Below are 26,564 nucleotides of genomic sequence, written 5' to 3' on the forward strand. Positions count from 1 at the left end.
GCTAATAAGTTCAAGGTCTAGCCTGTTCCTAAAAGGAACCAGCTTTCTACCCAGCATGGACTTCCCTGGATCCGACTGAATCCAGAATCAGGAGAGAAGCGGTCCCGCTTTGACCCTAAGTCATCCTTCAGGGGGCGTGTCCTCTTATTCTGAAGGTTCCCAGAGAGGAGGGGGTGGCGCTCACCAACCACTAACCGGGCAGCCCGCCCAGTGCCCAGTTTCCAGCAGTGAGAGGGAGGGAGTGTAGCCGCGGGAAAGGGAATGGAGACCAGCAGCCCGCGGTCCCTGCGGCCCAGCCCTGGCCCAGCGCTGAGCCTGGACGCCCGCCTGGGAGTGGACACACGCCTGTGGGCCAAGGTGCTGGTCACGGCGCTCTACTCGCTCATCTTCACGCTGGGCTCGGCGGGCAATGCGCTGTCCGTGCACGTGGTGCTGAAGGCTCGGGGCGGCCCCGGGGGGCGTCTGCGCTATCACGTGCTCAGCCTAGCGCTCTCCGCCCTGCTTCTGCTGTTCGTCTGCATGCCTGTGGAGCTCTACAACTTCGTGTGGTTCCACTACCCCTGGGTCCTGGGCGACCTGGGCTGCCGCGCCTACTACTTCGTGCGCGAGCTGTGCGCCTACGCCACGGTGCTCAGCGTGGCCAGCCTGAGCGCAGAGCGTTGTCTGGCTGTGTGCCGCCCCCTGCGCGCGCGCAGCCTGCTGACGCCTCGCAGGACCCGCCGCCTGCTGTCGCTGGTCTGGGCCATCTCATTCGGCCTCGCCCTACCCATGATCGTCATCATGGGGCAGAAGCATGAGCTGGAGACCACCGGCGGGGAGCCAGAGTCTGCGTCGCGAGTGTGCACGGTACTGGTGAGCCGCCTCACGCTCCAAATCTTCATCCAGGTAAATGCGGGTGGGGAGGAGTGCGGGCAGCTGGTATGTTCAGCTCTAGTAACTCCAGCTACCTAGAAAACTGGACCTTTCTGTCCCCATTTAGAACTTTTGGGTAGGGCTGGAGCAATAGCACAGCAGGTAGGGCGTTTCCTTTGCATGCGGCCAGCCTGGGTTCAATTCCCAGCATCCCATATGGTCCCCTGAGCACCACCAGGGGTAATTCCTGAGTGCAGAGCCAGAGCCAGTAGTAACCCCCTGTACATCGCCAGGTGTTACCCAAAAAGAAAAAAATAAGTCTTGGGCAGAGACTAGTCCAGCATGCAGCACTATACACCCAGATGTGAATTCCAAAGTCTTAGAAACATATTAACCTATGGCGGGCAAATATTTTTTTCCCAGTCTCTTTAATCTGGTCATTGTTCCTTTTGCAGTGCAGAAGCTTCTTAGTTCCATATGACATTTGTTTATCTTTGTTTCTGTTTGATTGGCTAATAGCATTGCATCATTGAAGCTAATAATGTTCATGAAGCATTCATATTGAGGAAAAGTCTCCCTGTTTTTCTCAATATGATTTATGGATAAGTCCATAAATCCATTAAAGACCATCAGGTCTTTAATCCATTTTGGTTTGACTTTTGTGCATGGTGTGAGACAGTGGTCTGAGTTCATTTTTTTGCATGTGAGCTGCCAGTTTCCCAGCACCAGAACAGACTCTTTGCTCCACTTCATACTTTTCTCTCCTTCACGAAGCCTGTCCATATAGCTGAGAAACTGTCTCTGAATTCTCAATTCTAGTTCATTTGACTGAGAGCCTGTCCTATGCACAATACCATATTGTTTTGATATCTATCATGTTTTTTTTAATTTGAACATCTTTATTAATATTTTCATTCTTGAAAATATCGAAGATCCTGGGAACTGCGGGTGATTTGATATCAATCATTTTATACTATAATTTGAAATTCTAAGATTTAAAAAAAATTAAAATATTCTCCCTTAATTTTCCTCTATTCTTTTTCTTTGTAGAATTGTTCTTATTTAAAGGTGGGCAGACTAGAGTCATTCCAATTTTTCTTATCTTTTCTATTTTAAATTGTCCACACCCTACTTTCGGAGCCTTTCAACATCATCTTACAGCCCTGTCACTGTCCCCTACCCTGGTGACAGATCCCTGGGTCCTGGGAGCAGCCTGATGACCAAAGAGTTCCAGGCTTAATGCCTCCACCATAACTCTTGGAATCGTCCTCACAGGTGAATGTGCTGGTGTCCTTTGTGCTCCCCTTGGCGTTGACTGCTGTCCTGAATGGAGTCACCGTTAGCCATCTGGTGGCCCTCTGCTCCCAGATGCCATCCACTTCTACCACCGGTAGCTCTGTCCCCAACTGCCTGGAGCTGGCAAGCGAGCAAAAGGAGACGTTTTTCCTGAAGAGTCAAGCCATCCTGATGAGACGCAGGGTCTCAGGCCAGATCCGTGGCCTGCAACACAGCGTCCAGGTGCTCAGTTAAGTACTCAGTCCTTGCCGGTGCCCCGAAAGAGGGCGAAAGGGAGGGTTTGGTGCCCAGGCCTGCCAAGTGACCAGAAGCAAGCAGCCTCCTCTTTCTAGACCTAGTTTTGTCCCCGTGTCCCGGGGACTGCGAAATCAGCAACAGCTTCCCGGAAGGGATGGTGGCATCATGAGAGGAAAGAATAGCATCTCTGCTCACAGAACAGGCCCAACGAGCAGATACCTGGCCACTTCCCAGGAGGCTGGTCATGGAGACAGGAAGGAGATGCTGTTACAGTACAGGACTTGCCGTCCGGGAATCCTGCTGGGTCCACAAATTGGGTTCCCCAGAACTCTCCCACTTCAACCTAATGCAATACTGGTCTCTTTGTCTATTTTTCTAAGTCCACCCCATGTGCAGTTTGCTTTTCAAGGTTTTGCTTTCCATGGTGTCAGTTGCCTGCAGTCACTGGAAGTCTGAGTCTCATATACAATAAAGTATTTTGAAAGAGGCCACATTCACATAATTTTTATTGCAGTTTCCTGTCATAGTTGCTCTATTTTAGTATCACTTAATGTTGCTAATCTCTTACTATGCCTAATTCAGAACACTCTATGATTTCTATCACTACTTCTACCTGGTGACCAACACACTTTTCTACATCAGTTCGACCGTGACCCCTGTGCTCTACAATGCCGTTTCCTCTTCCTTCGGAAAAAAATCTTCCTGGAAGTGCTGGGTTCCCTATGTGGCAGGCACCACACCAGGGAGCCATTCCCCCGGGGTGGGGCCCAGACAGTGCCAAGTTCTGCGGGTCCCCCCAAAACACCGAGCTTGATGAAATAGAAGAATGAGCAGATGTGGCTGACGGTTCAGTCATCAGAACTAGATAAGACAGTGATCACTGACAGAGCCAATCAGGAGGATTCTGTCACTGGTAAGGGGGAAGGTGCAGAAATGCTAAAGAGGAGTTTGTAAACGGAGTCAATCTGGGTTTCATGGAGAAGTAAGAAGATTTTTGAGCTTATGATTTAGTGTCAGGTGGAGGTTGGTGTCACCAATCAGGAAAAAGTAACACAGGAGGGAAAGGGGTTATTAGAATACACAGTTAGACAGCCAGGTGGTGACATTGAGTCCTGAGTGGGGAGTACAGGCTAGTGACCAGAAGGTTCCGGAAGGTTCTAGAAATATACCAGTCAACAGCTTAGTGTTAAAATTGGCATCCACTTAGAGGGCTGTATAGAACCTAGTTTGGTGAGTCTGGCAGGAAATCAGATAACTTCAAAGTTTGACTCTAGGAACAAGCTCAGGGAAAATGCTGTCATCACAGGCATCTTCATCTCCGGCATAATCAAGGACATGTTTGTACTGTCTGTCACTTCTTTCTCCTCACCTGTTCTGCAGGGGCCATTGTGGTGGTGTATATCATCTGCTGGTTGCCCTACCATGCCCGCAGGCTCATGTACTGCTACATCTCTGAGGACGGGTGGACTGAGTAAGTGTAGGAGAACCCCAACACACAAAGAAGGGGCCACTGGGCTGAACCGCGGGTCTCCTTTGCTCTCCAGAGTGCCCCCCTGGCCCCCTGGGTGTTGTGTCTTATCCAACTTGCGTATCCATTCTAGCTGGCTGACCCTATGCAGTGTCTGGATAGAATTGCTGAGCTGTGGATAGGCTGTAGGGCATGGGTTGGTGTGTAAGCGCCAGGACAAGCACCTTAACCATAGGCTAGAGTAGCAAAGGCCATGTTTTGGCAAAAAAGGAAGAGGTAAAATCAGAGCTGGATTCTCTGAATGGACAGGTCAGATCACGTGAGTCCATAACTGACACAGTGGGAGAGACGTCATCAACTTCCTTTTGGAAGTTACAACCCCTCAATTCATACCTGATATCACACCTCTAGGCTCAGAGAGAGAGAGAGAATATGTAGCCACCAAAGAAATAGTGATGTCATTAGTGGTTTCTTCATGGAGAGACATGTGCACATACAGGTCCTTCCCATAGCAGAGAATCTTGGTGACAGGGGACTTGCTTCTCAGAAAGATTCACCTCCTACTGAAGCCACAGCTTCTTCACCATACCCAACAGCACCAGGCTGCCAATGTCTCAGTAGATTGGTGGAAGGCCCCTGTCAATGAGTAAGTAAGGCTATCAATTGGTGGAAGGCCCCTGTCAATGAGTAAGTAAGGCTATCAATTGGTGGAAGGCCCCTGTCAATGAGTAAGTAAGGCTATCAATGTTTCAGTGGATTGGTTGAAAGTCCCTGTCAATCAGCCTTTGAGTCTGCCATAGTCTCTCAGTGGGTTTGATGAGGGCCCGTGTGTGCCTTCAACTACCAGGTGACTAAGAAAGAACCACAGCAAAAATGAGGATTCACAGAAGTTGGCTAACATGAATTAGCCTACAGTAACAAGTGGTGGAGCAGTTTTTGGATTGTTATTTGTGCTCAGTCAGGCCTCACCTCGAAAAGGTGGTGTGTGAGAAGACTGACTCCAGCTGAAAGGGGTGACTGGTGACCTAACCGTGCCTTGTGGGGTTTCTCCTCAGAAGACTCTACGATTTCTATCACTACTTCTACCTGGTGACCAACACACTTTTCTACATCAGTTCGGCCGTGACGCCCGTGCTCTACAATGCCGTTTCCTCTTCCTTCAGAAAAATCTTCCTGGAAGCGCTGGGTTCCCTATGTGGCAGGCACCACACCAGGGAGCCATTCCCCCGGGGGGCCCCAGACAGTGCCAGGCTCTGTGGGTCCCCCAGAAACACCGAGCTGGATGAAATAGAAGAATGAGCAGATGTGGCTGATGGTTCAGTAACCAGAACTAAACAAGCCAGTGATCACTGAAATGGCCATTTTGAAGTAAAAGAGAACTTAGCCAGGAGCCCGCTCTGCCTCTTCCCAGCACTTAACGACAGCCCAGCTGCTCCCAGCCTCAGCCTCCACACCTGTGGGACAGACATGACAAGCCCCATTGCTCAGTGTTGGTAGTGGACTAAAGTGCTTGGCACTGCACCCGTGCTTAATAAATACTGCCTTCCCACTAACATTGTTTTGGTTGTTGCTGTTGTGATTTGTGGTTGTTAGAGCTTGTTTTTATTTTTGCTACCCTGAATGTCCATCACATCATATTCTTCTGTAGTTTCATGCTCAAAAGCTGTGGGCTCAGATGCCCTATGGATTTCCACAAGAAACAAATCAACACTGCCTCAAACTTGATGGCATGGTTATGTAGATACGTGTGACAATGCTTCCCCACTGTCCTCCAGTTGGTACACTGCTGTTCCCAGCAATGAAACCACCTCCAGGCTCTGCAGAGAGTCAGAGCTTCCCACCCTGGCCTCAGGCCTTGGTCATGAGACTGGCATCTGCACACACACATCACATGCATATACATCATGTACACACATGGTATGCACATGATCACATACATGGGTATCACATGAACAATCATCACAGCAGTACATGTATCACTGTATCACTATCATCCCATTGTTCTTCAATTTACTCAAGTGGGCACCAGTAACGTCTCCATTCGTCCCAGCCCTGAGATTTTAGCAGCCTCTTCTTACTCGTCTTTCCCAATGTATTGGAGGCTCTTTCAGGGTCAGGGAAATGAGACCTGTTATTACTGTTTTTGGCATATCGAATATGCCAAAGCTAGCTTGCCAGGCTCTGCCGTGTGGACAGGTTACTCTCAGTAGCTTGCCAGGCTCTCCGATATATATATATATATATATGTATATATATATATTTCTCTATCAAAGATGATAATTATGGAAAATGGGTAAGGAGTTTCTTATGATGTGTCCAGGTCCAGGAATATATTTACTCACATGTGAGGCTCGGCCTGAGCATGTGGAAAGCGTCCTGGAGCGTGACAGCGGTTGGGTAGTGGAGGTCGCCTGCCGGGGCTGGGCCCCTTGGGGTTGGGCGGGCTCTCACCCGACCCCCTCTGGGGCGCCCTAAGTGAAAACAGCCTGACGTGGAGTCCCTACAGTACACGTAATACATCAAATGTACACACATCACGTACACGTGTCACACATCACATGCAAACACAATACTTGCACACATATCACATGCACAAGTCACATATACACAAAATACCTGCACACACACCATGTGTACACACAACACCACCACCACAAGCACATACACACTGTGCACATAACACCTTCACACACGGCAAATGTACAAAACACACACTATCTCATATTACACACACTATGTGGGCATGTCATGTGTACATACAATGTGCATGTGTGTACATCATGCATAACACCACGCAGGAACACACCCTTTGCAGAGCCCACATAGCCTAAAGTCTCCTCTTTCTGTGGTGTCTTCAATGATTTGATTCCAGTTGGAAATAAAAACATATAGATGGGACAATATCAAATTTAAGATGTTTTTGCATGGCAAAATAAACCAGGGCAAAAATAAAAAGACATCTTTCTAAATGGGAGAAAATATTTGTATACAGTGTATTAGATAAAGGGCTAATGTCAAGATTCATAAATCTCTCATAAAGCTCAATTACAGCAAAACAAATACAATCCTGTCCAAAAAATGGGGAAAAAAGATGAACAGATACTTTTATACTAATGTCATATGGATGGACAGCAGGCATATGGAAAAATATTTTTATTGCCACTTATCATCAGGGAAATGCATATCAAAACAATGAGCTATCACCTCAAACCAATGAGAATGGCATATATGAAAAGAACTGGAAACAACCAATGTTGGGGGTGGATGTGGTGAAAAAGGATCCCTCCTTCACTGTGGTGGGAATGCCATCTGATTCAGTCTCTATGGGATGCAGTACAGAAATTTTTCAAAGAATTTAACTCCCAATGATTCCACTCTTTGGCATATATCCCCAAATATAAAATCATTAATTTAAAAAATATATATGCATAACTAAGCTCACTGCAATGTTTAGTACAATAGCCAAGATATGAAAACACCCAAATGTCCAATGACAGATGAATGAATGAATGAATGAATGATTGTGGTATACATGCACAGTGGAATACTATGCAGCTATAAGAAAAGATGAAATCAACTCTCTAAAGTACTCAGTTATCAGGGAAGTTATAAAGGGAAGCACTTGACTTCTAAATGTAGATTTTATTTATGATTCTATAGCTAAAAATCTTACACTTATCTACTTGTGAGACTGGCTGGTCTATTTGTTTGTTTGCCTGGACACCATCAAATCCCCAAAATGGTCCTTTTATTAGTTTTAAGCTGAGACATACATCCTTGGTGCCAATGATAAAATAAGCTTAGTGTGAGCTCACAAAGTGTGGGGGTGCCACGCGACAGGTGCATTCTGTGCCCACAAGTCACTGCCCGTCTTCCCCAGACCTCCCCAGCAGAGTGACAAAGAGACAGGGGGCCAGACACTCATGGTGAAAATGGCCCGTTTTATGCAGAGCTGCTAGCATGCTTACAAGAACATCTGAAGGGGTCAGAGGTACAGGGCTGCATGTCTGTGTGATTTACAGAGGTAAAACATTCCAGCAGAGGCAATTCTCTGGGGGAGATTAACTCAAGGAGACACTCTGTCTCTTAGGCTATTTGTATTGCTTTTCTCTTTCCCTCTAGTCATATATACCAAACAAAATTAAGTCAAGCAATCAAGCCATTAACTCAACTTCTTACCAATACTTGCAGTTATTTGGATAAACACAGTCAGAGATAAAGACCCTAAACTTAGTTCTCTGGATTCTTAGTTCTCTGAGAGCAAGCAAATCTTTTACCATAAATCCCAGACTAAGTCGTCAGACCAGTTCAACCTGTCCTTCCCCATGGGGGTCTTGTCTCTTAAGTCATAACTGCTTGCATCAAGACCATGCATTTATGCTTTCTAGACTGTCCCATTTTGATGCTGGGATAGCTTCAAACTTGCCCCAGGTCCATCCCAGTCCCACAGTGGGACCTCCCTTTTGGGTTATCAGGAACTATAGAAACTGAAGCCTGAGTCAAGTAATTATGACCAATACCCAGGAGTAGATCTATTTCAGAGTCAATCAACTCCCAAATATTAGGAGCGTAGCATTAAGGTCTTTCTGTGTTTAAGCAAAGAACATTTTTCTATAGTAAAATATGAAAAGGCTACAGGGAAAATAGAAAAGCAAGTAATTCACTACAAATACAAAATCCAGAATTACGAGAAAGTTTTGGCTTATAAGTAATCAAGACTGACTTGGGGAACTGTGACAATGTGAGGTAAAGCAGACACGAAAGGTTAAAGATAAACTCAAGGGATTAGGGATGCTCATAGGAGCACTGTAAGCTTCTCTGGGAGGAGGAAAATGGGCAATTCACTGATGATGCATAAAACACTTAGAATTAATATCCAACATCTGTGAGACTGGCTGGTCTATTTGTTTGTTTGCTGGACACCATCAAGCCCTCAAAATGGTCCTTTTATTAGTTTTAAGCTGTGACATACATCCTTGGTGCCAATGATAAAATATGCATAGTCCTTCCATATTATTATCTGTCTGTCTTAATAAAGCACCACAAAAATGTGTGATTTTTTTTTTTTTTTTTTGCTTTTTGGGTCACACCTGGCGATGGTCAGGGGTTACTTCTGGCTTTGCGCTCAGGAATTACTCCTGGCAGTGCTCAGGGGACCATATGGGATGCTGGGAATTGAACCCGGGTCGGCCACATGCAAGGCAAACACCCTACTAGTTGTGCTATTTCTCCAGCCCCCAAAAATGTGTGATTTGAAACAAGAGAAATGAATGTATTCACTCACTGTTCTGGATACAGTTTCAAAATCAAGGCACCATCAGAGCCACGTTCTCCAAAGATTCAAAGGAAGAGTCCTTCCTTACCTCTCACAGCTTCTGACACCCAAAAGGTTCCCAGTTCCCCTTGGACTGCTGAGTCACTTCCCCAGTCTGTCTCTGTCACATGGCATCCCTTCCTCTCCCATCTCCTGTAAGGATAACAGTCAGATTCGACTTCACTTACACAAATTATGAGATAACCCTCCTTCCAAACAAAGGCATGTTCTGAATTTAGCACTTCAGCATATTCTGAGGGAAAGGAGAACACACAACTTAACCCATAACAAGATCCAATCCCACCCCTCTTTGGAGGGTGATTTGCTACCCCTGGAAAAATCACTGACAGGGCAAGAACTAGAATGAAAGTGGTCAGGGATCCTGAGAGAAAGTGTGCCTGCCAGAGTTCTAGAAAGAAAGGCGAAAGGAAACTGGGACAGTATATTTGGCGAATGACAAATTCAGTCACAGAATTCTTGTTTTTTTCTCTAGACATAAAAGCCTTTAAAATCTGCCACTGCCCTTTCCAACTAACTGTTTTGCTCATTAAAATGCTAATTTCTTCTGAATGGAGAGTCTATTAGGCAAGAGAACTAAAAAGGAAATGAAAACTGTGGACATTTGGTTCATGGCCTTCCTGAAAGAAGAGCTGTCTGCAGAATCTGAAGCTGGACGTTGGCTTAATGCAAATTTTCTAATTAGAAGTGTTTTGAAGCCTAAATACTGGAATCCTTAAGACCCAGACTTGGAAAGGTACATTGTGAGTCTATGGAATATTGGGATATGCTTCCTTCTATGGGATACTGGGATACGCTTCCTTCTGTGGGATACTGGGATACGCTTCCTTCTGTGGGATATTGGGATATGCTTCCTTCTGTGGGATATCTGGATCTGGGATGTGCTTTCTTCTGGTATCACCTCCAACAGAAAATCTCTCCAGGATAATAAAATCTCTCCAGGATCAGACTTTTATTGTAGACAGAATCATAGGATTCCTACAGCAGTGCTTTCTACCATTATGGCACCTGATGGGAGTAAAACAATTATTCAAGAAAGGAAGAATTGGAAATAGCCTACCGACAGACACAGGCTAGATTCGTTCTTCTCCAAAACAGTCGTGTGTCCAATGGAATACTATGCAGCTGTTAGGACAGATACGTCATGAAATTTGATTGTAAGTGGATGGAGTGGACATGGACATGAACATGCCAAGTGAAATGAATCGGAAAGAGAGGGACATAGAATGACTGCACTCATTTATGGAATATAAAATGACATGAGACTGACACCCAAGGGCAGTAGACACAAGGGCCAGGAATATTGTTCCATAGTTGGAAATCTGTCCCATGAGCTGGGGGAGAAGGCAGCTGGAATAGAGAAGGGATCACTAAGCCAATAATGGTTGGAGGATCGTTCAGGTTGGTAGATGTGTGCTGAAAGTAAATAAAGGACCAAGCGTGATAGCCTCTCTGTATCTATATTGCAATCCATAATGCACAAAAGTAGAGACAGAGTATGGGGGAAATTGTCTGCCATAGAGACAGGGGGAGGAGTGGAAAGGAGGTGTATCCTGGGGACATTGGTGGTGAAGAATGTGCACTGGTGGAGGGATGGGTGTTCGAGCATTGTATGACTGAAATTCGGACATGAAAGCTTTGTAACTATCTCATGATGATTCAATAATAAATAAAAATAAGTTGTGTGTTAATGTAGACAAATCATTTAACATCTCCCAGCCCTGATGTATTTTTGTAAGGTGGTGCCACTGGCATCTACCTCAGAAACTACGAAGTGATTAAATGAAGTATTGAGCAGTTCACCACCTAGTGCAATACCTGGCATACAGTAGGTGCTCAAAAATGCTTGTCACTCATGGTTGCTCATTTCATAACTAAATGTCCCCAGGGAAAGGATTTCAAATTCCATCCTTGCATAAGACCTCTTGGTAAATGTTGTTCTTGCTGCACTGTCTAAACCTTTGTTGTAAGAGTTTGAAACTGGTGAATGCGATCAGGGAAAAAATAATGTGATTCATGTGGGTTAGGGGTGGTATTTTTTTCAAGCATCCCCATTTTTACTGAGATACTATGATTTACAATACTATTCAAGATAGTTTCATGCATACATCGTCCCAACATTGGAACCCACCACCAGTGTGGCCACTTCCCTCCACCAGTGTCCCAAGTACCCCTCCCAATCACCCTTTTGCCATCATCCTCCAGGTAAGTTCAGTTCTGTAGACCAGAGCTTTCCATTTCTGTTATCTTTGGCCATTTGTTGATATCTTACACCTTACCATGTTTCTTTACATCCCAAGTATGAGAAAGAATCCCTTCTCCATATGCTTTTCTTCTACCTTAAGTCAGCATAATAGTTTTTTTTTAGAGGTACTTCTGGCAGAGTGAAACACACAGCCATGGTGGTTGAACCAGTGGTATCCAAGGCCACCAGGGCCACCAGGGCTATACTAAGTCATGCTTTGGGGGACAGGTATGTGGTGCTAAAGTTGACTCAGTCTTCCCCCTCCCCCCCCCACACACACATTTTTATGCTGTCTGGGCCATACCCAAAGGTGCTCATAGATCATGCCTAATGATGTAGTGCTCAGGGGACTATATGTGTTGCTGGGATTTGAACCACGGTCAAGATCACAGATGAATTCCAGGCCAGCACCTTGACCTTAATTCCATCTTGCCAGCTCTGAACTCAGGTTCTTACCACTTGAGTCCTCAGTTCCAGTAACTATTCTTTTTGGGTCATGCCAGGCGATGCACAGGGGTTACTCCTGGCTTTGCACTCAGGAGTTACTCCTGGTGGTTCTCAGGGTACCATATGGGATGCTGGGAATTGAACCTGGGTTGGCTGCGTGCAAGGCAAACACCCTACTCGCTGTGCTATCGCTCCAGACTCCAGTAACTATTCTTACCTGGTTTGAAATGATGTATTTCTGGCCTTGCACAGCCTATGTTACCTTATTTCCCATGCTCTGGAATATCTTACTGTGGCAAAATACATATAAAATTTACCATTAGGACCTCTGGCACATCACAATACCGTGTAACACTGAGTTCAGAACAAATACTTTCCGGGATTTTGTTATACAAGAAGTCTCATGTCTTTAAGGGTTGATTTCTTTAGGTTGAACATGTTACTGTGTCATTTCTGTTGGTCTAAGACATACAAGTCTCTATTGGCTATTCAATTTCTATATTGTCATTATTCTGGAAGTTTTTATGTATTTTATTGTGGTATTTGACGTATCTGCAGTTTTGTGACATACTCAATCTGTGATTGTCAAAGTTTCTTTGAACTTTGGCATAACTTTGAACTTAAAACCTTCTTCTGCCCACTTAAGGTCTTTAATTATTAAATCCTAACTTGTCTTTCTCAACACAATCGGAGAGCCTCACTGTTAATGAGGTGAACTTAATCCACTGATGTTTACTTTATTGATATGTTCAGCTGCTATATCTCTTTTGTCCTCTCCCCACCGTACTTAGAGCTGATGCCTTTGCTTACACTGCTTTTTGCTTTGTGTTTAGATGTGGGATATTGTTTCTTCTAGTGGTTATTTGGGACAAAGGGTGGGGGGAAAGACTCAGCAGTGCTCAGGAGCTATTCCTGGCTCTGTGCTCAGAAATGCCCCTAGTGGTGCTCAGGGGACATCTGTCAGTGCCAGGAACAGATGATGTTGGTTGGGCAAGACTGACCATATACATGTCAGGAGCCTTAAGCCCTTTACTATCTCTCTGTAGCACTGTCCTCCCGTAGTTCATCAATTTGCTTGAGCGGGCACCAGTAACGTCTCACAATAAATTGTGAGAATTGTTGTTACTGTTTTTGGCATATTGAATATGTCACAGGTAAGTTGCCAGGTTTTGCTATGTGAGCAAGATACTCTTGGTAGCTTGCCGGGCTCTCCAAGAAGGGCAGAGGAATCGAACCCAGGTCGGTCATGTCGGCCGCGTGCAAGGTAAACGCCTTACCTGCTGTGCCATTGCTCCAGCCTCTAGCCCCTCTAATGGTTCTATTAAATGTTTGTTACCATGTGTTTTCAGATGCCCCTTTTCCATTAACACGTCAATCACTCCTGCCTATAACAAGGATCTCAGCTCAGTTTCACCCCCTTCTCTTTGTATTCCTCCATAACTGACCACTTCCACCCCCCACCCCCCACCCCCAGCTCCCATGTTGGAGCCACCCAAGATAGGAGTTTCTTCCATACTAACATTTCAAAAGTGCCTAACCTCTCAGGTTTATTCACAATTGAGAAGGCAGTAGAGGTGGTGCCTCACAAAATCCCTACATTCAGAGACAGGGGAAACAATCCTACGTACGATGTATTCCATGTAGGGTGGCCACTCTGAAGGGTGACCTTGCATAATGGAACCCAGGGGAAGGGAGGGAGGAGATATAATCTGATGGGAAGGGGATGAGATCCTGGACACAAGAAATTGGGGGCCTGCCTGGTAGTGGTTGCCCAGGGGACCATCATGTAATAAACCTAAGGTGATGGTGACTTCAGGGACCTTCCCAGGCACCGTCCTCCAGCTCCGGTCTACTCAGCCTACTGTGTTTTGTTTGATGTTAATCCCCAAGACCTGTGGTTGTTCTTTTTTCATTTCTGTATACATCATTATTTCACTTCTCTTGGATGCTACTCACACTCATTTTTGAAGAATTCGACTTGCTTTACTGACCTCTGGAAAAGCCTGTCACCACCCTCTTCCACTGGTATCTCCACTTCTATCACAGCTGTGTGCCTGTGGTTGCCTCTTCCGTCTCCTGTACAGTGCCCACATGGCTGAGGGGAGAAGCCCAGTACCCCCCATGAGAGGCATGTCCACGGCTTGTCTTCCCTATGGCTTGATCCCTCAACTCCCACATGATCCTCCTGTTTGGGGTTTCACACTCTGCTTTAGGCTAGCCAGCTGCTCTCCTGGGTCATGGAGTTTTAAGATGGTAGTAGGAAGAGCTTCTGTCCTCCCATTGTTCATCGATTTGCTCAAGTGGGCCCAGTAACGTCTCCATTTTGAGACTTGTTGTTACTGTGTTTGGCATATCAAATACATCAGGGGTAGCTTGCCAGGTTTTGCCGTGCGGGCAAGACACTCTCGGTAGCTTGCCAGGCTCTCCCAGAGGGGCAAAGGAATCGAACCCGGTTTAGCCGTGCTGGCTGCACGCAAGGCAAACAGATGAAAAACTCCTACCACCCACACTAATTTCCCTGAAAATCATCGTGAAAATGTCTCAGGCCCCTTCTGATTTCTCTGCCATCCTGAAGGTCAAAGCAGCCCCCAAGTCATCCTTCCGGCGAGGCAAGCTTTCCAAATGTCTGAACTCTGGTTGCCTCTGTCCTGTGCCTACTTCCAACTCTGCTGTACTTCCTCCCATTGGTTTGCCTCCACACACACTCCCACTCTACTTTTTTTAGGGGGGAGATCACACCCAGCGATGCACAAAGGTTACTCCTGGCTCTGCACTCAGGAATTACTCCTGGCGGTGCTCAGGGAACCATATGGGATGCTGGGTATCAAGCCCAGGTCGGCCACATGCAAGGCAAACGCCCTACCCACTGTGCTATAGCTCCAGCCCCTCCCACTCAACTTTTTAAGGCTTCATTATTATTTGCTTTTCAAAACAGTCTTTTCATAATTCCAAAAGATCCTTGGCCACATTACTCATTCTCAAAATGATGCCATTCTTACCCATTGAAGGAACAGCTCATAGTAACTTTTATTTATAAGTCTGGGACACACAAGAATATTAGTTTGATGTTTTCAAGTTTAAATTAACTAAGAAAAGGGAAGAGCAACACCACAGAAGGAACGATTTACAAAAGACAAATATAACTAAAAAAATTTATTCCAAAACAGGAATAATGACATATACAAAGTGATTATTTTATAAACCTGGATCTAAATCTTTCAAACACACGAGCTTTTTTTTTTTTTTTTCCTTAGGGAAAAAAAGATTGACATGAACTCTTTGGCATCATCTTTTCAAAGAATTTCTTCTTGAATTGCTATCCATTAGAGTGCTTCGAGATGTCTAAGATGAATGCATAAGAAATCATTCTGACGACTTATTTTTGTATCTTTAAACATTACCTTTGGCTAGGGGTCACTCCAAAAGCTGTACGGAGTGAAGTGGACTCAGGACTCGAGAGTCAAGAGACTGACATGGATTTCTGCTTCTTTCTAGCATGTGACCAGAGTGATCTTGGCATTGCAACTGTCTCATCTTTCAAAGGGGGAGAATCATTCCCACACAAACAGGCTGTTGCAGGATCATACAGGAGCCTACAGCAGAGACAGCACCTGTTCCCACTCCTGGTCTGTAGGTGGCGCTCTGAACCGCTGAAGAGAAGGCGACCCTGTGAGAGTCTGGGACCAGCCCTGCCGTCTTCTCTCTGATAGTGACCAAGCATGCCTCAGAGAAGACAGCCCGTTGAAAGAACTGAAAACTGAGTGTTAATGAATTATCCTCAGAAATCTAGTTCTTTATCAACTCATTCCCAAATCACTTGGGTGGTGCTGCTTCCCTTGTTTCCTTCAAGTCTTCTTTCCTTTGTAAGGCAGATTCTGTTTCTTGAGGTGAGCCTTTACTGGCTTTGCAACTGGCTCTCAAACTGCAGTTTCCTTCCGGGGAAAACCCCTTTTAAAGAAAGTTTCTTTTCTCTTTTGTCCATTCTAAGAAGCAGGGTATTCACCCTAAGCTATTTTAATAGAATTGCATTTGCTCTGAGGCAAAACAATTTGTTTTGCTTTATCATTCAAGTTGATGCCTTTGGGCTAGTTTCAGAAAGAGCAAACTTGGAGGCAATGGCATAATTCTTACAACATGACTGACTTAGGTTTGTTGGGGGGTTTCGTTTTTTTTTCAACCTTTACAGTGAAGTCTTGTGGAAGATTACTTTGTATTCTGTTGTAGCCCAAACCATGGCCTTTTCAATACTGACACCTCTAGTGAATAAACTAAGAGTACGCTTTTAGAAAAGTCAAGTTTGTGCGCGGAAGCATCTGGATGCCATGACAGCAGACAGAACAGGTGGAACTTCCCCCCACGTAAAGGACTTTGACATATCGCTGGAAACTCGGGCTGCAGGGGTGTGCGTTCCTGCCAGACCCAGACTCCTCTCCACCACCTCCTCCAAGCTCCTGGGCCACTTCCACCACCAGTGCCCGGCACCAGAGAAGGCTGCACAAACGTCCCGGGCTGCTTTCAGTTCAGACTCCCCCGTGGTTCTGCGATTCTACTTCTTCCATTCGCCTCCACCGCACGGGGCGTGGAAGGCTTCACTCTTCCAGAAAAGCGCTGGCCGCCCCCTCAAATGTGACGTCCAGTCAGGAAAAAGAGCGGCCGATCCTCCTTGGCGTTGGCCGTCTGGAACTCGTCCCGCAGTCGGAACTGCCACTCGTCTTCTAGCTCCAGGCGGACCACGGTCTGGCGGAGCGAGTTCCGGTCCTGGCAGATGACGCACAAGGTGGCACCTGCACAGGCAGTGGCAGAGGCACGTCAGAGAACGGGGAGTTCATCCAGACCCCAAGCTGGCGTCTCCGAGCAGCGCGGAAGGAGAGGCTGCCGGAGGAGGAGGGCGGGGGTTCTGTGGGCATGCCTCCTGACCTGAGCAAGACACAACCAGTGTGTCTGTTGCCCTGCCAGCCGGCAGGTGAACGTTTGGAAGCAGAAGAAATGCTGACAGATACGTGAACAAAGGAGAAAGGGAAGGAGACAGATGGGTGTCAACTATAAGGCTAGCACCCATGCATCATCATTCTAGACTCCTACCAACCTGCTTACCTGTTATCGACCTGGCTAACTTATCTACCTGCTTCACCAACCTTCCTACCTATCTCCTCACCCCGCTCTCTAGCCAACCTTCCTACCTATAATTCTTATCCTCCTAGTAGAGGAAATGTTTCTTGAAGACAGAGACAGCTCTGGAAGCTCCGGGTTCACAAAGTCCTGTACAGTGTTGGGGGGTCACTAAATACCTGCCAAGGAAGGTCAGGGACAGAGTAATTAAGGAAAGCGAAGACAGGTCAGGAATCTGGATTGGATTGGGACTAACGTGAGTCAAAGGGACTGAATGACCATCACTCTGAATTGCACTAGTAGGTAATAGCGGCAGCAGAAGGAAAAGTCCAACAACATTTTCAGGAGCATGCAGGACCCCAAGATGAGAAGGGAGACCTCATCTGTCAGAGGGAATGATTGTGAAGAGAAAGGGGTGGGTGCTGGTATAAAAATTTTGGACAGAAAAGGAACACAAACAGAGAAAATATCACCTAAAAGAAAGGATGGGTCTTGTCTTGATCCAAATAGCTTAGAGGAAAGAGAGTTATTCCCAGATCCCCACCCACTGCTCCTGGGGACCCCTTGGACAGCCAAGGCAGTCGTGGCCCCTCTCAGAGCCTCAGCTTACCCGTCAGCAAACAGGGACCAGAAGTCACCTCCTCAGGTGACACCCAGAATTCAAGTCAAGGTCCAGGTAAGAGTAAGGGAAGTTACCTTTCAGAAAGTGAAACTTTTTCAAAAAACTAGCTCCCACAAAAGAGTCACAGAGGAACAGCAGGAGGCCACTGAACATGAAGTCAGAGCAGCTGATGTTTAAAGAGTGGGGCCTGGAGCTCACATAACACACAGAAATCTGAAAAAGAAGGAACCCAAGAGAAAACATTGTTTTTCCATGACGTACTCAACAGCATGGCAGCGGGGGGCATTAGCAAATATTCACCGGCGGGTCAAGCTCAGGGTTTTGGGGCTAGAGAGAACAGCATGCCCGTTCCAACTAACAACCTTCAAAATCAGTCCCAATGTATCTAACCATATTAACCCTCTGCTCTGGCAACAAACGAGATCGGGCACGTTCAGGGTGGTATGGCCGTAGACTGCTCTGGCAACAGACTTGGGTTTACTTACTTAACAGATTGGGGCAAACCATTAGAAATTATTTCTGGGGCTGGAGCGATAGCACAGGGGGTAGGGCGTTTGCCTTGCAAGCAGCTGACCCAGGTTCGATTCCCAGCATCCCATATGGTCCCCCGAGCATCACCAGGGATAATCCTGAGTGCAGAGCCAGGAGTGACCCCTGTGCATCTCTGGGTGAGACCGAAAAAGCAAAAAAAAATGTCTCCTAGGGGCTGGAACGATAGTACAGTGGGTAAGGCGTTTGTCTTGCACGCGGCGGATTCGGATTCCATCCCCAGCATCCCAAGCATTGCCAAGAGTAATTACTAAGCGCAGAGCCAGGAGTAACCCCTGAGCATCGCTAGGTGTCGCCCAAAAGGGCAAAAATCAAACAAAAAAAAATATATCCTTTCTTAGCCTCAGGAGGATGGGGTGAACACCTGCGCTGAAGAAGATGAGTAGCTATAACTCCCAGTCCTGGAGTTTAGCCCACTTTCAGGAATGCCTTGGCTTGCGGGGTCAGCGGGGCCCCCTCTGAGAGTTACCTGGGAGCCCAGGTTTAGGTAGCAGTCCACGGAGAGCACAGGGTGCCCGTGGTTCTTGAGGGAGAGCGGGAAGAAGCGGTGGCTGTGGTGTTGCAGAAACTTCTCGAGCAGGAGCTGTGCGGGGGCCGCCAGGAAGGTGTGTTTGCTGTCGGGCGCGCAGATGTACTGGGCCGGCACGGTGGCCGCGGGGCTGTCGGACACCTGCGCGAGGAGACAAGGCACTGGTCACTGCCCACCACCCGCCTGTGGACAGAGGTAGCCCTTCCAGGCGGTGTGGGAGTCCCACGGGAGGGGAGCTGGTTACGGAGTAATGTAGGAGCAAGCCTCGGTTAGCCATGGAGATCCCCACTGCAGGAAGGGGCAGGCAGATTAAGTGCATAATTGCCTGGGGGGCTGGTTAGACTCAGAGACACCAAGATCATAAAGAAACCTGCTGGCTTCTTTCCTTCCCCGTGCGCCGAAGGGGTAGAGAAATGGCTCAAGGCCCGGAGCTCAGGTTCTGCAGGCAGCGGACCTGGGTTCCACCCACAGCGCTGCACAGTTCCCTGAAAACTGCCAGGACGAACTCCAAGGACCAAGCAGGAAAGATCCCTGAGCATTCCTGGTGCCCAAAACCCACAGAGAAAAGCCTGTGCTCTCAGCCCACGGTGCCCTCACCTTGGAGGTGATGTGGAAGGACCGGTGGCCACCCACGGCAATCTGCTTCTTCATCACGCTGAAGCGGTTGAAACGGCAGAGGAGCAGGCCGGCACTGTGCACCCGCAGGTTGAAATCCACGTCATCACACAGGAACCTGCTCCGACCAGAGGGGGCAGGTAACACCGAATCAGCTTCCCCCCCATCAGCCGCCCCTCTCCCCACCCTGCCCTGGAGTAGGCCTTGGGTCCCTTCCTGCTTTACAGCTGTCCCTCGTATGAGACCAGAGGGTGACACACGGGGGAAACAAGACAGGCTGTGGGCATCTGCAGGAGAGGCCGACACTAGGTAAGGACAATCAGACACTGTCCAACAGCCACGATAGGAGGAACAATGCAAACACTGCTTCATCTAGTTGTTAAAAAAAAAAAGGCCGGGGATGCAGCTTAGTAGGGGTACACTCACCTCCCCTGTGTGAGCACGGGGGGGCCAGCCCCAGTGCCATAAAAATAAGGAACTGGGAACCAGCAGGCAGGACAGACAGCACAGCAGTGAAGCCCATTGCCTTGCAGGCAACTAACCCCCGCTGGATCCTTGCCACTGCATCTAGTCCGCCACAAATCATTCCTGAGCACAGAGCCAGGAATAGCCTCTGAGTTCTGCCACTTAATGGCCTGAACAGCAATCCCCTTGAAAAATATTAATATACCAACAACAAATCTCTCCAGATAAAAGAAACAGCTGCAGGAAACAAGGCTTGGGGATGGCTAGTCACGTGTGTCACTTGCATGGCTAATAAGGGGCAGGACCCATAATCCTAGTTGGTCAGTGTGCCGTCCCCCATCAACACAACACGGCCACAGCCATCCTGCTGGGGATCACATCCAGGAGTGCTTGGGGACCACTGTCAGCAATGCCAGGGATGGAGGGTGGGGATTGCCACCACACCCAGGGCCATTAGCCAGGCCTGGGATGCCCCTCAACCTTCACTCCCCACAGTTTCACGCCAGCAAGGCATGTGCTCTGCCACAGGTGCCACCGCCCCAGTCCCACCTGGGCCCTGGCTTGCCCAGATGAGAGCACTTCCATGAGAGCACTTCCACGACGGGGTGGGGAGAGCAACTTGTGGGCTCTTCCTTCCAGTTAGCACTAAAGCTTCTATGAAGCAGTGTGCCCACAGAGGCCAAAAATGCAAGAAGAACAACGCAGAACGCAGCCTGGAAGTCAGTAAGTCAAGTATGTGTGAAAAGACGTGGGGAGTTGAAAGATTTGATACGAATCTTCCCTCCCACAAAACCGTACTCCAAAACAAAGAAAAAACAAAAGCAAGGCAAAAGGTGAACACCAGGACGAGGCAGAGGCTGTGGTTACATGGGGCCCGGGTGGGACCAGGGCTCACCGATTCTGGTTGTACTGCACGTTCTGGGTCAGGTCCACGTTCAGGATAACAAAGTCGTGGACGTGGCAGCGGGAGAAGGGCTCGCGCACCGCGTGGCTCCCCGTCTTGCTGGACCACTTCCGCAGGCCGATCAGCGCGTAGTGGGTGATGTTGGGGGCGGCCTCGATGTGCTGCATGATGTGCTTCAAGGACACGTTCCTCTCTGACCAGGAGAACTCCCTGCCGGGAGGAACAGCAAAATCCTAAAGTCAACACCCAAGCCACACAAGGCCCCAATCAAGGTTGAAGGCAGCCAGAGAACTTACGGGCTTTCTAAGGAACCTCTCCAGCCAGATGGGGCCTGTGGAGAGGGAATCCGGGCCCGCCAGAGCCCAGGGCCAGGCACACTAGATGCTGCGTAAGCATGTCTCACCCATTACTGCTGAATTCTCAGGCCTCAGCATCGCCTTTGTCCAGTTTACAAATGAGGAAAAGGAGACGAGAACTCGCCCGACGCCCACTCAACAGAGCTGGATTTGAACCAGGGTGTTTCCAAAGCCTACAGCCTTTCCACCATCATCATGCTGAACCACCTAGTGGAACTGTAAAGACCAGCCCTTCTCTGGGAAATTCCAGTGGGCGAGCAGAGAAGGTAGGAGCGGTGGGCAAGTGTCCACCTCTTCTCCCCATGGGCTCTGGGATCCAAGAAGGTGCAGAAGGACACTTGATGGCCACAAAATCACATTCAAATAAAGAAAAAGCTAAGCAAAAGGTGAATGGCAGGGGGGTGGGGGAGGGGAGCTGGCAGGCAGGTGCTGTGGTTGCATCGGCTTGAGAGTTCCGGGGCTCTACTTAGAGGTGCCAAGAATTTGGTCCAAGAAGACTTAGACAAATTGCCCTACTTTTCTGGACCAGAGTTTTCCTGTCTGCCAGTGAGGGGCTTAAAGTGAGTTATCTAAATCTTCCTGCTCCATGGTCCAGAAAAGCTGCTCTTAGATGAAATTTACTGACTGGCTGCTCAATTGTCTGCTTACTCCTTCTTCAAAAAAGAAATAAATGAACATAACTGTAGCATGAAATTCAGAAAGAGAGGAACGGAACTCACACTTTCCTCACTATAACCCCCAATCAAGCTCTGGCCCTTGGAAGAGTGATTGCCAGAATATGAAAAGCAAAGCAGATCATAATCTTGTAAGGTTATGATGTGTGGCACCATCACCAGAACAAAGGGTGGGTGATTTTAACTTGAGGACAACGTTCACATGGAAGAGATAAACTCAACTAATGTCTTTCAAAAAAAAAAAAAAAAACCAAACTCCCAAGAACCTGAAGTCATCGGGCAGCCACCATGGTAAAATACTCAAAATGCAAAACCAAAGGAAATAAACAACAGTGATGTTCAGAGCCAACTGTCTTTTCTCCATTAGGAATCTTCATGGCCCACCCAAAACACACACAGAGACACACACATGCATACACACACACACACACACACACACACACACACCCCAGACATTAATACATCTGAACTTTCCAAAGAATAGTTGCAATGCAAGTGCAGTTAATTTGCATCATTCATAGACTAATCCTTACAAACACCTCTAGCACACAGATTAAAACCTCCTTGAAAGACGGAGAAATCAGAGCCTAAAAGAGCTTCTCATGATGTCACAGAGAGAACCTGGTGAGGTGTGAGGCTGGAGGGAGGGCAGAGGGGTCGAAAGGTCTCAGAGGGAGGCTCAGCGCTGGCTCTGAAGCTATGTCTTCAGAGACTGCCGGTAAAATGAGTGGGGGTTTTTTTGGCTTTTTTTGGTCACACCCACTGATGCTCAGGGGTTACTCCTGGTTCTGAACTCAGAAATTACTTCTGGTGGTGCTGGGGGGACCATATGGGGTGCTGGGGATCGAACCTGGGTTGGCCTCATGCAAAGCAAATGCCCTACGTGCTGTACTATCACTCCGGCCCCAAATGGGTGTGTTTTGACTATATATCCTTCCCTATGTGAATTATGCTTTTGTTTCAAGCAGATTTTATACTGAAAATATATGCTACATTTTTCTCTACGTATTATAAATACATTAGTAAATGTTGTCGAAATACTGAAAACTCAAGGGAAGCTGAGAACTCAGGGTACATGCTTTGATGGGCAAAAACCTGAATCTGGAGGCCAGAGAGCAGATACAGAGGCTAAGGCACTTTGCACGTGGCCAATCCAGGATCAATCACTGACATGACATGACCCTCCAAGCACTGCCTGGATCCGCAGACAGTGCCCCACCCCAACTCCGTAAAGAGCCAAGAGTAGGCGATCATGAGTGGATAGAGTCCCCCAAACCCCACACTTCAAATAAATTTTTTTTTTTGCTTTTTTGGGGGGGAGAGGGCACACCCAGAGATGCACAGGGGTTACTCCTGACTCTGCACTCAGGAATTACTTCTGGTGGTGCTCAGGGGACTATATGGTATGCTGGAGAATCGAACCTGGATAGGGCAAGGCAAATGCCCTACCCACTGTGCCATAGCTCCAGCCCCTTCAAATAAAATTTAAATTTAAAAAAGAATCTGATCCCACTCAATTCCTCTTTTGCAAACCACAGCACCCAAAAGGAGAGAGAGAAAAGGGAATGCCCTGCCACAGAGGCCGGGTGGGATGGGGGGGATGGGGGGTAGGAGGGATACTGGGATTAGTGGTGGTGGAGAATGGGCACTGGTGGAGGGATGGGTACTCAATCATTGTATAACTGAAACCCAAGCACAAAAATTTGTAAGTCTACAACTGTACCTCATGGTGTTTCACTAATAAAAATTAAAAAAAAAAAAGAATCTGAAATTGACTCCTGGTACCAGATGGCCCCTCAAGCATGGCTGGATGGCCCTGGTAACCCTTAGCACTGGAATTGCTGAGTACTGCTCTGGGAGGCATCTCAGAACTTCCGAACGCTGCTTTGGATCCCCACCATCACCACCGCCACCAAAAAATATGGAAAAGTTTAAAGCAAGCTCCTAAGGCTTCTCTATCCGAGGCTCTGCGGTCCCAGGGCGAGGTGCCTTTCTGGTCCTCGAAGGACAGACAGGAAGCCATCGAGAAGGACACCCTCTACTGTCTGCCAGGGTGCGGGCGGCTGCATCTCACCTGCCTCTCTCCCCACCACAGTTCACATCCACCACATTCCACATCACGCAGGAGTCGTCGGAAATCACAATGAAAGGCCAGATGTCCTGCGGCTTGATGCCCAGCTCCTCCTGCCGGTTCCGCTCCAGCTCCAGGTTGTGGTAGGACAGCTCCTTGATCAGGAAGTGGGCGGCTCCTGCAAAGGGCCAGACCAGCTGCCTCAGCTCTGTCTCAGACCACAGGCACCCGGCCAGAACCCCTCAGCCACTTCCGGTCATGCTGTTCCACACTCCTGCTCTCTGCTCTCCAGCTTGACCCAGGCCAGAAGACTGCGGGGAAGATCTCGAACATGTACACACATGAGTCTTTCCTCTCTTTTCTTTCTAACCACCTTCTAACCACCGAGGATGTGAATTAAACCCTAAACATTAGGCTAGGGAAATTGTGGAGCATGGCAACAGGCTGACAGAGCTGATAAGATCTGTCCCTGCATAGTAGATAAGATCTGTCCCTGTGTAGTGACCCAGTAGGGAGTGTCTGGGTGCGTTTTATAACCACCAAGGCATGTGAGTTTCACCTAACACCCCCCCCAAGAATTGTCACCTAACTGCAGCATCTAGCCCTAGATGGGATTGGGCCAGGGCAAAGCAAAATGGGAAAGGTGATAAGTCAGTAATGCTAAACTTTATGTGAATGGACCATCCTCTTAAGCCAAGACCCCCCTATAAAATATGTGTGTATTTGGCAATAAAGCGAACAGCCATCAGCTACTCCTGGAGGGTGTTTCTCCACATGCCTTTGCCCCATATCTGTCCAGACCTGGTGCGCAACGTGTCTGAGCACATTGGGGAAAAACTGTTCCTGAACAGGAAATAGTACGGGTCTTAGGGCATATGCCTTACACACATACAACCTGGGTTTAGTTCCCGATGAATTAAACCACTAAACATTAGACTGGGGAAACAGTATGGGGCTTAGGGCATATGCCTTACACATACCTGACCTGGGTTTATTTATTTATTTTGGCTTTTTGGGTCACAACCGGTGATGCTCAGGGATTAGTCCAGCTCTGCGCTCAGGAATCACTTCTGGCGGTGTTCAGGGAACCATATGGAATGTTAGGGAATGAACTTGGGTTGGCTGCCCATGTGCAAGGCAAACACCCTACTCACCGTACTATCGGTCCTGCCCCCGACCTGAGTTTAATTCCTGGCGAATTAAACCACTAAACATTAAGCTGGGGAAACAGTACAGGGCTTAGGGCAGATGCCTTACACACACCCGAGATGGGTTTAATTCCTGGCATCTCATGCCCCCGAACCTCATTGGATGTGGCCCTGGAGGCTTCTGAGCACTGCCAGGGTGGCCCTGGTGATCCTTGGAACCACACACCTGAGCAGTACCAGACCCTGATGTGGACCAAATGTCCCAAAGTCAGCAGGAGTGGTCCCTGGGATCCCTCAAGGAATACTTGAATGACAAACACACACACACACACACACACACACACACACACACACACACACACTCACACAGGGAAAAAAATCAATTCATTAAATATAAAGATTTAACAAATTATAATAGCTTGAAAAGTCAAAATGCTCGGGGTGAGATGTTCAGCTCAATGAACTCAGATATTCTCTCAAATCTCCCATCCTGGGGTGTGGCTAGGGAGGGTGGGCTGGTGGTGGGGGGTGGGGTGCCTACCAACACCAGCGCTGTTGAAGATGCTGGGGAGCACCAGCATGATATGGTTGGGCCAGTACTTCTTGTAGATGGCCATCTCGTACTCCTTGACAACCAGTACATGCAGGTGGCTGGCCCCATCCATGGCGTGGTACAGATTGAAAAGCCCGTGTTCATGACGGCCCGTGGTGGGTGTGAAAGTCGGGCTTTTTATGTACTCGTGACTCTGAAAGCGGAGGCAGAACGAGAGGAATGTTTGCAAACACAGTCCCCAGGGTCCCCTGTTGTCCTGCCCTTTGAAAGTTGCCTTGGCAGTGTCCTCCGCCCAAAGTGGAGGGACTCTTTACCCTGGCCAAAGAAAGGCAGCAGAAGTTCTGAGCCCAGCTCCCAGATACCTCCCACTCTGTGTCAATTGTCCCAGGGTACAGGCCTAGGTCAGTCAGAGGGAGGAGGCACAAGCACACAGAGCAGAGTTGGTTGATCCTCTGCATGCCTCAAGCCCAGGCCTCGCTGCTAACATGCAAGCTAGGACTCAGACACAGAACTGTGTCTTCTACTCTTTTCTCAACCCAAAGTTCTGACAGAACTAGATGTCAGCTCCTTCTGAGTTCCCAGGGGACAAAGCTGGGTGCAGTCAGTGCTCAGAGCCAGTTCTGGTATGGGACATCAGTGAGTGGAGTAATGGTTCGTGCCTCAGCTTCACGTCGTCATGCAGAGGAGTTGCGATAACACCAAGCTCCCTTCTCCAGGGCAGCAGACCCCTCAAAGGAAGACCTGTGCGGTTCTTCACCCCTCTTTTCACTGCTCAGTAACAGGTGGCTGTGTTTAAAAGGCTAGATGCAATGCTATGCACATCTGGGCCTTCCGAGAAAGAAAATCCACAGCCTCAGGCTGGGGAGATCATACAGCAAGAAGGATGTTTGCTTGCACATGGCCAATATGGTATTCAATCCCCAGCACCACACATACTGTTCCCCCCACCCTTTTTTTTTTTTTGCTTTTTGGGTCATACCCGGCGATGCACAGGGGTTACTCCTGGCTCTGCACTCAGGAATTACTCCTGGTGGTGCTCCGGGGACCATATGGGATGCTGGGAATCGAAGCCGGGTCAGCCACGTGCAAGGC

The 26,564-nt window shown here is 47.9% G+C and overlaps 2 protein-coding genes across 4 annotated transcripts in view; one reads left to right on the top strand and one right to left on the bottom strand.

Moving 5' to 3' along the window:
* Nucleotides 1-207: 207 nt before the first annotated feature.
* Nucleotides 208-5,404, top strand: NTSR2 (neurotensin receptor 2). Of its 2 annotated transcripts, none has more exons than XM_056128518.1 (4): nt 208-885; nt 2,128-2,377; nt 3,766-3,856; nt 4,909-5,404. In XM_056128518.1, the coding sequence occupies exons 1-4, from the start codon at nt 262-264 to the stop codon at nt 5,150-5,152; spliced, it is 1,209 nt and encodes a 402-aa protein (XP_055984493.1). In that variant the 5' UTR covers nt 208-261; the 3' UTR covers nt 5,153-5,404. The 2 variants fall into 2 exon arrangements, with proteins under 2 accessions (XP_055984493.1, XP_055984501.1); XM_056128526.1 differs by having other exon boundaries at nt 2,128-2,370; nt 4,909-5,072.
* Nucleotides 5,405-14,879: 9,475 nt separating this feature from the next.
* The window catches only part of GREB1 (growth regulating estrogen receptor binding 1), a 154,805-nt gene continuing 143,120 nt past the window's right edge, over nt 14,880-26,564 (bottom strand). For both annotated transcript variants that reach the window (XM_056128477.1, XM_056128469.1), the window contains exons 27-33: nt 25,461-25,665; nt 23,775-23,949; nt 20,662-20,880; nt 19,284-19,419; nt 18,627-18,827; nt 17,683-17,821; nt 14,880-16,661 (exon numbers count right to left, since the gene is read on the bottom strand). In XM_056128477.1, coding sequence (XP_055984452.1) covers nt 16,498-16,661; nt 17,683-17,821; nt 18,627-18,827; nt 19,284-19,419; nt 20,662-20,880; nt 23,775-23,949; nt 25,461-25,665 — 1,239 coding nt within the window. In that variant the 3' untranslated portion in view covers nt 14,880-16,497. The remainder of the gene's footprint in view (nt 16,662-17,682; nt 17,822-18,626; nt 18,828-19,283; nt 19,420-20,661; nt 20,881-23,774; nt 23,950-25,460; nt 25,666-26,564) is intronic.

The sequence above is a fragment of the Sorex fumeus genome, unplaced genomic scaffold (assembly GCF_029834395.1).
Source record: "Sorex fumeus unplaced genomic scaffold, SorFum_2.1 ptg000006l, whole genome shotgun sequence".
NCBI lineage: Eukaryota > Metazoa > Chordata > Mammalia > Eulipotyphla > Soricidae > Sorex > Sorex fumeus.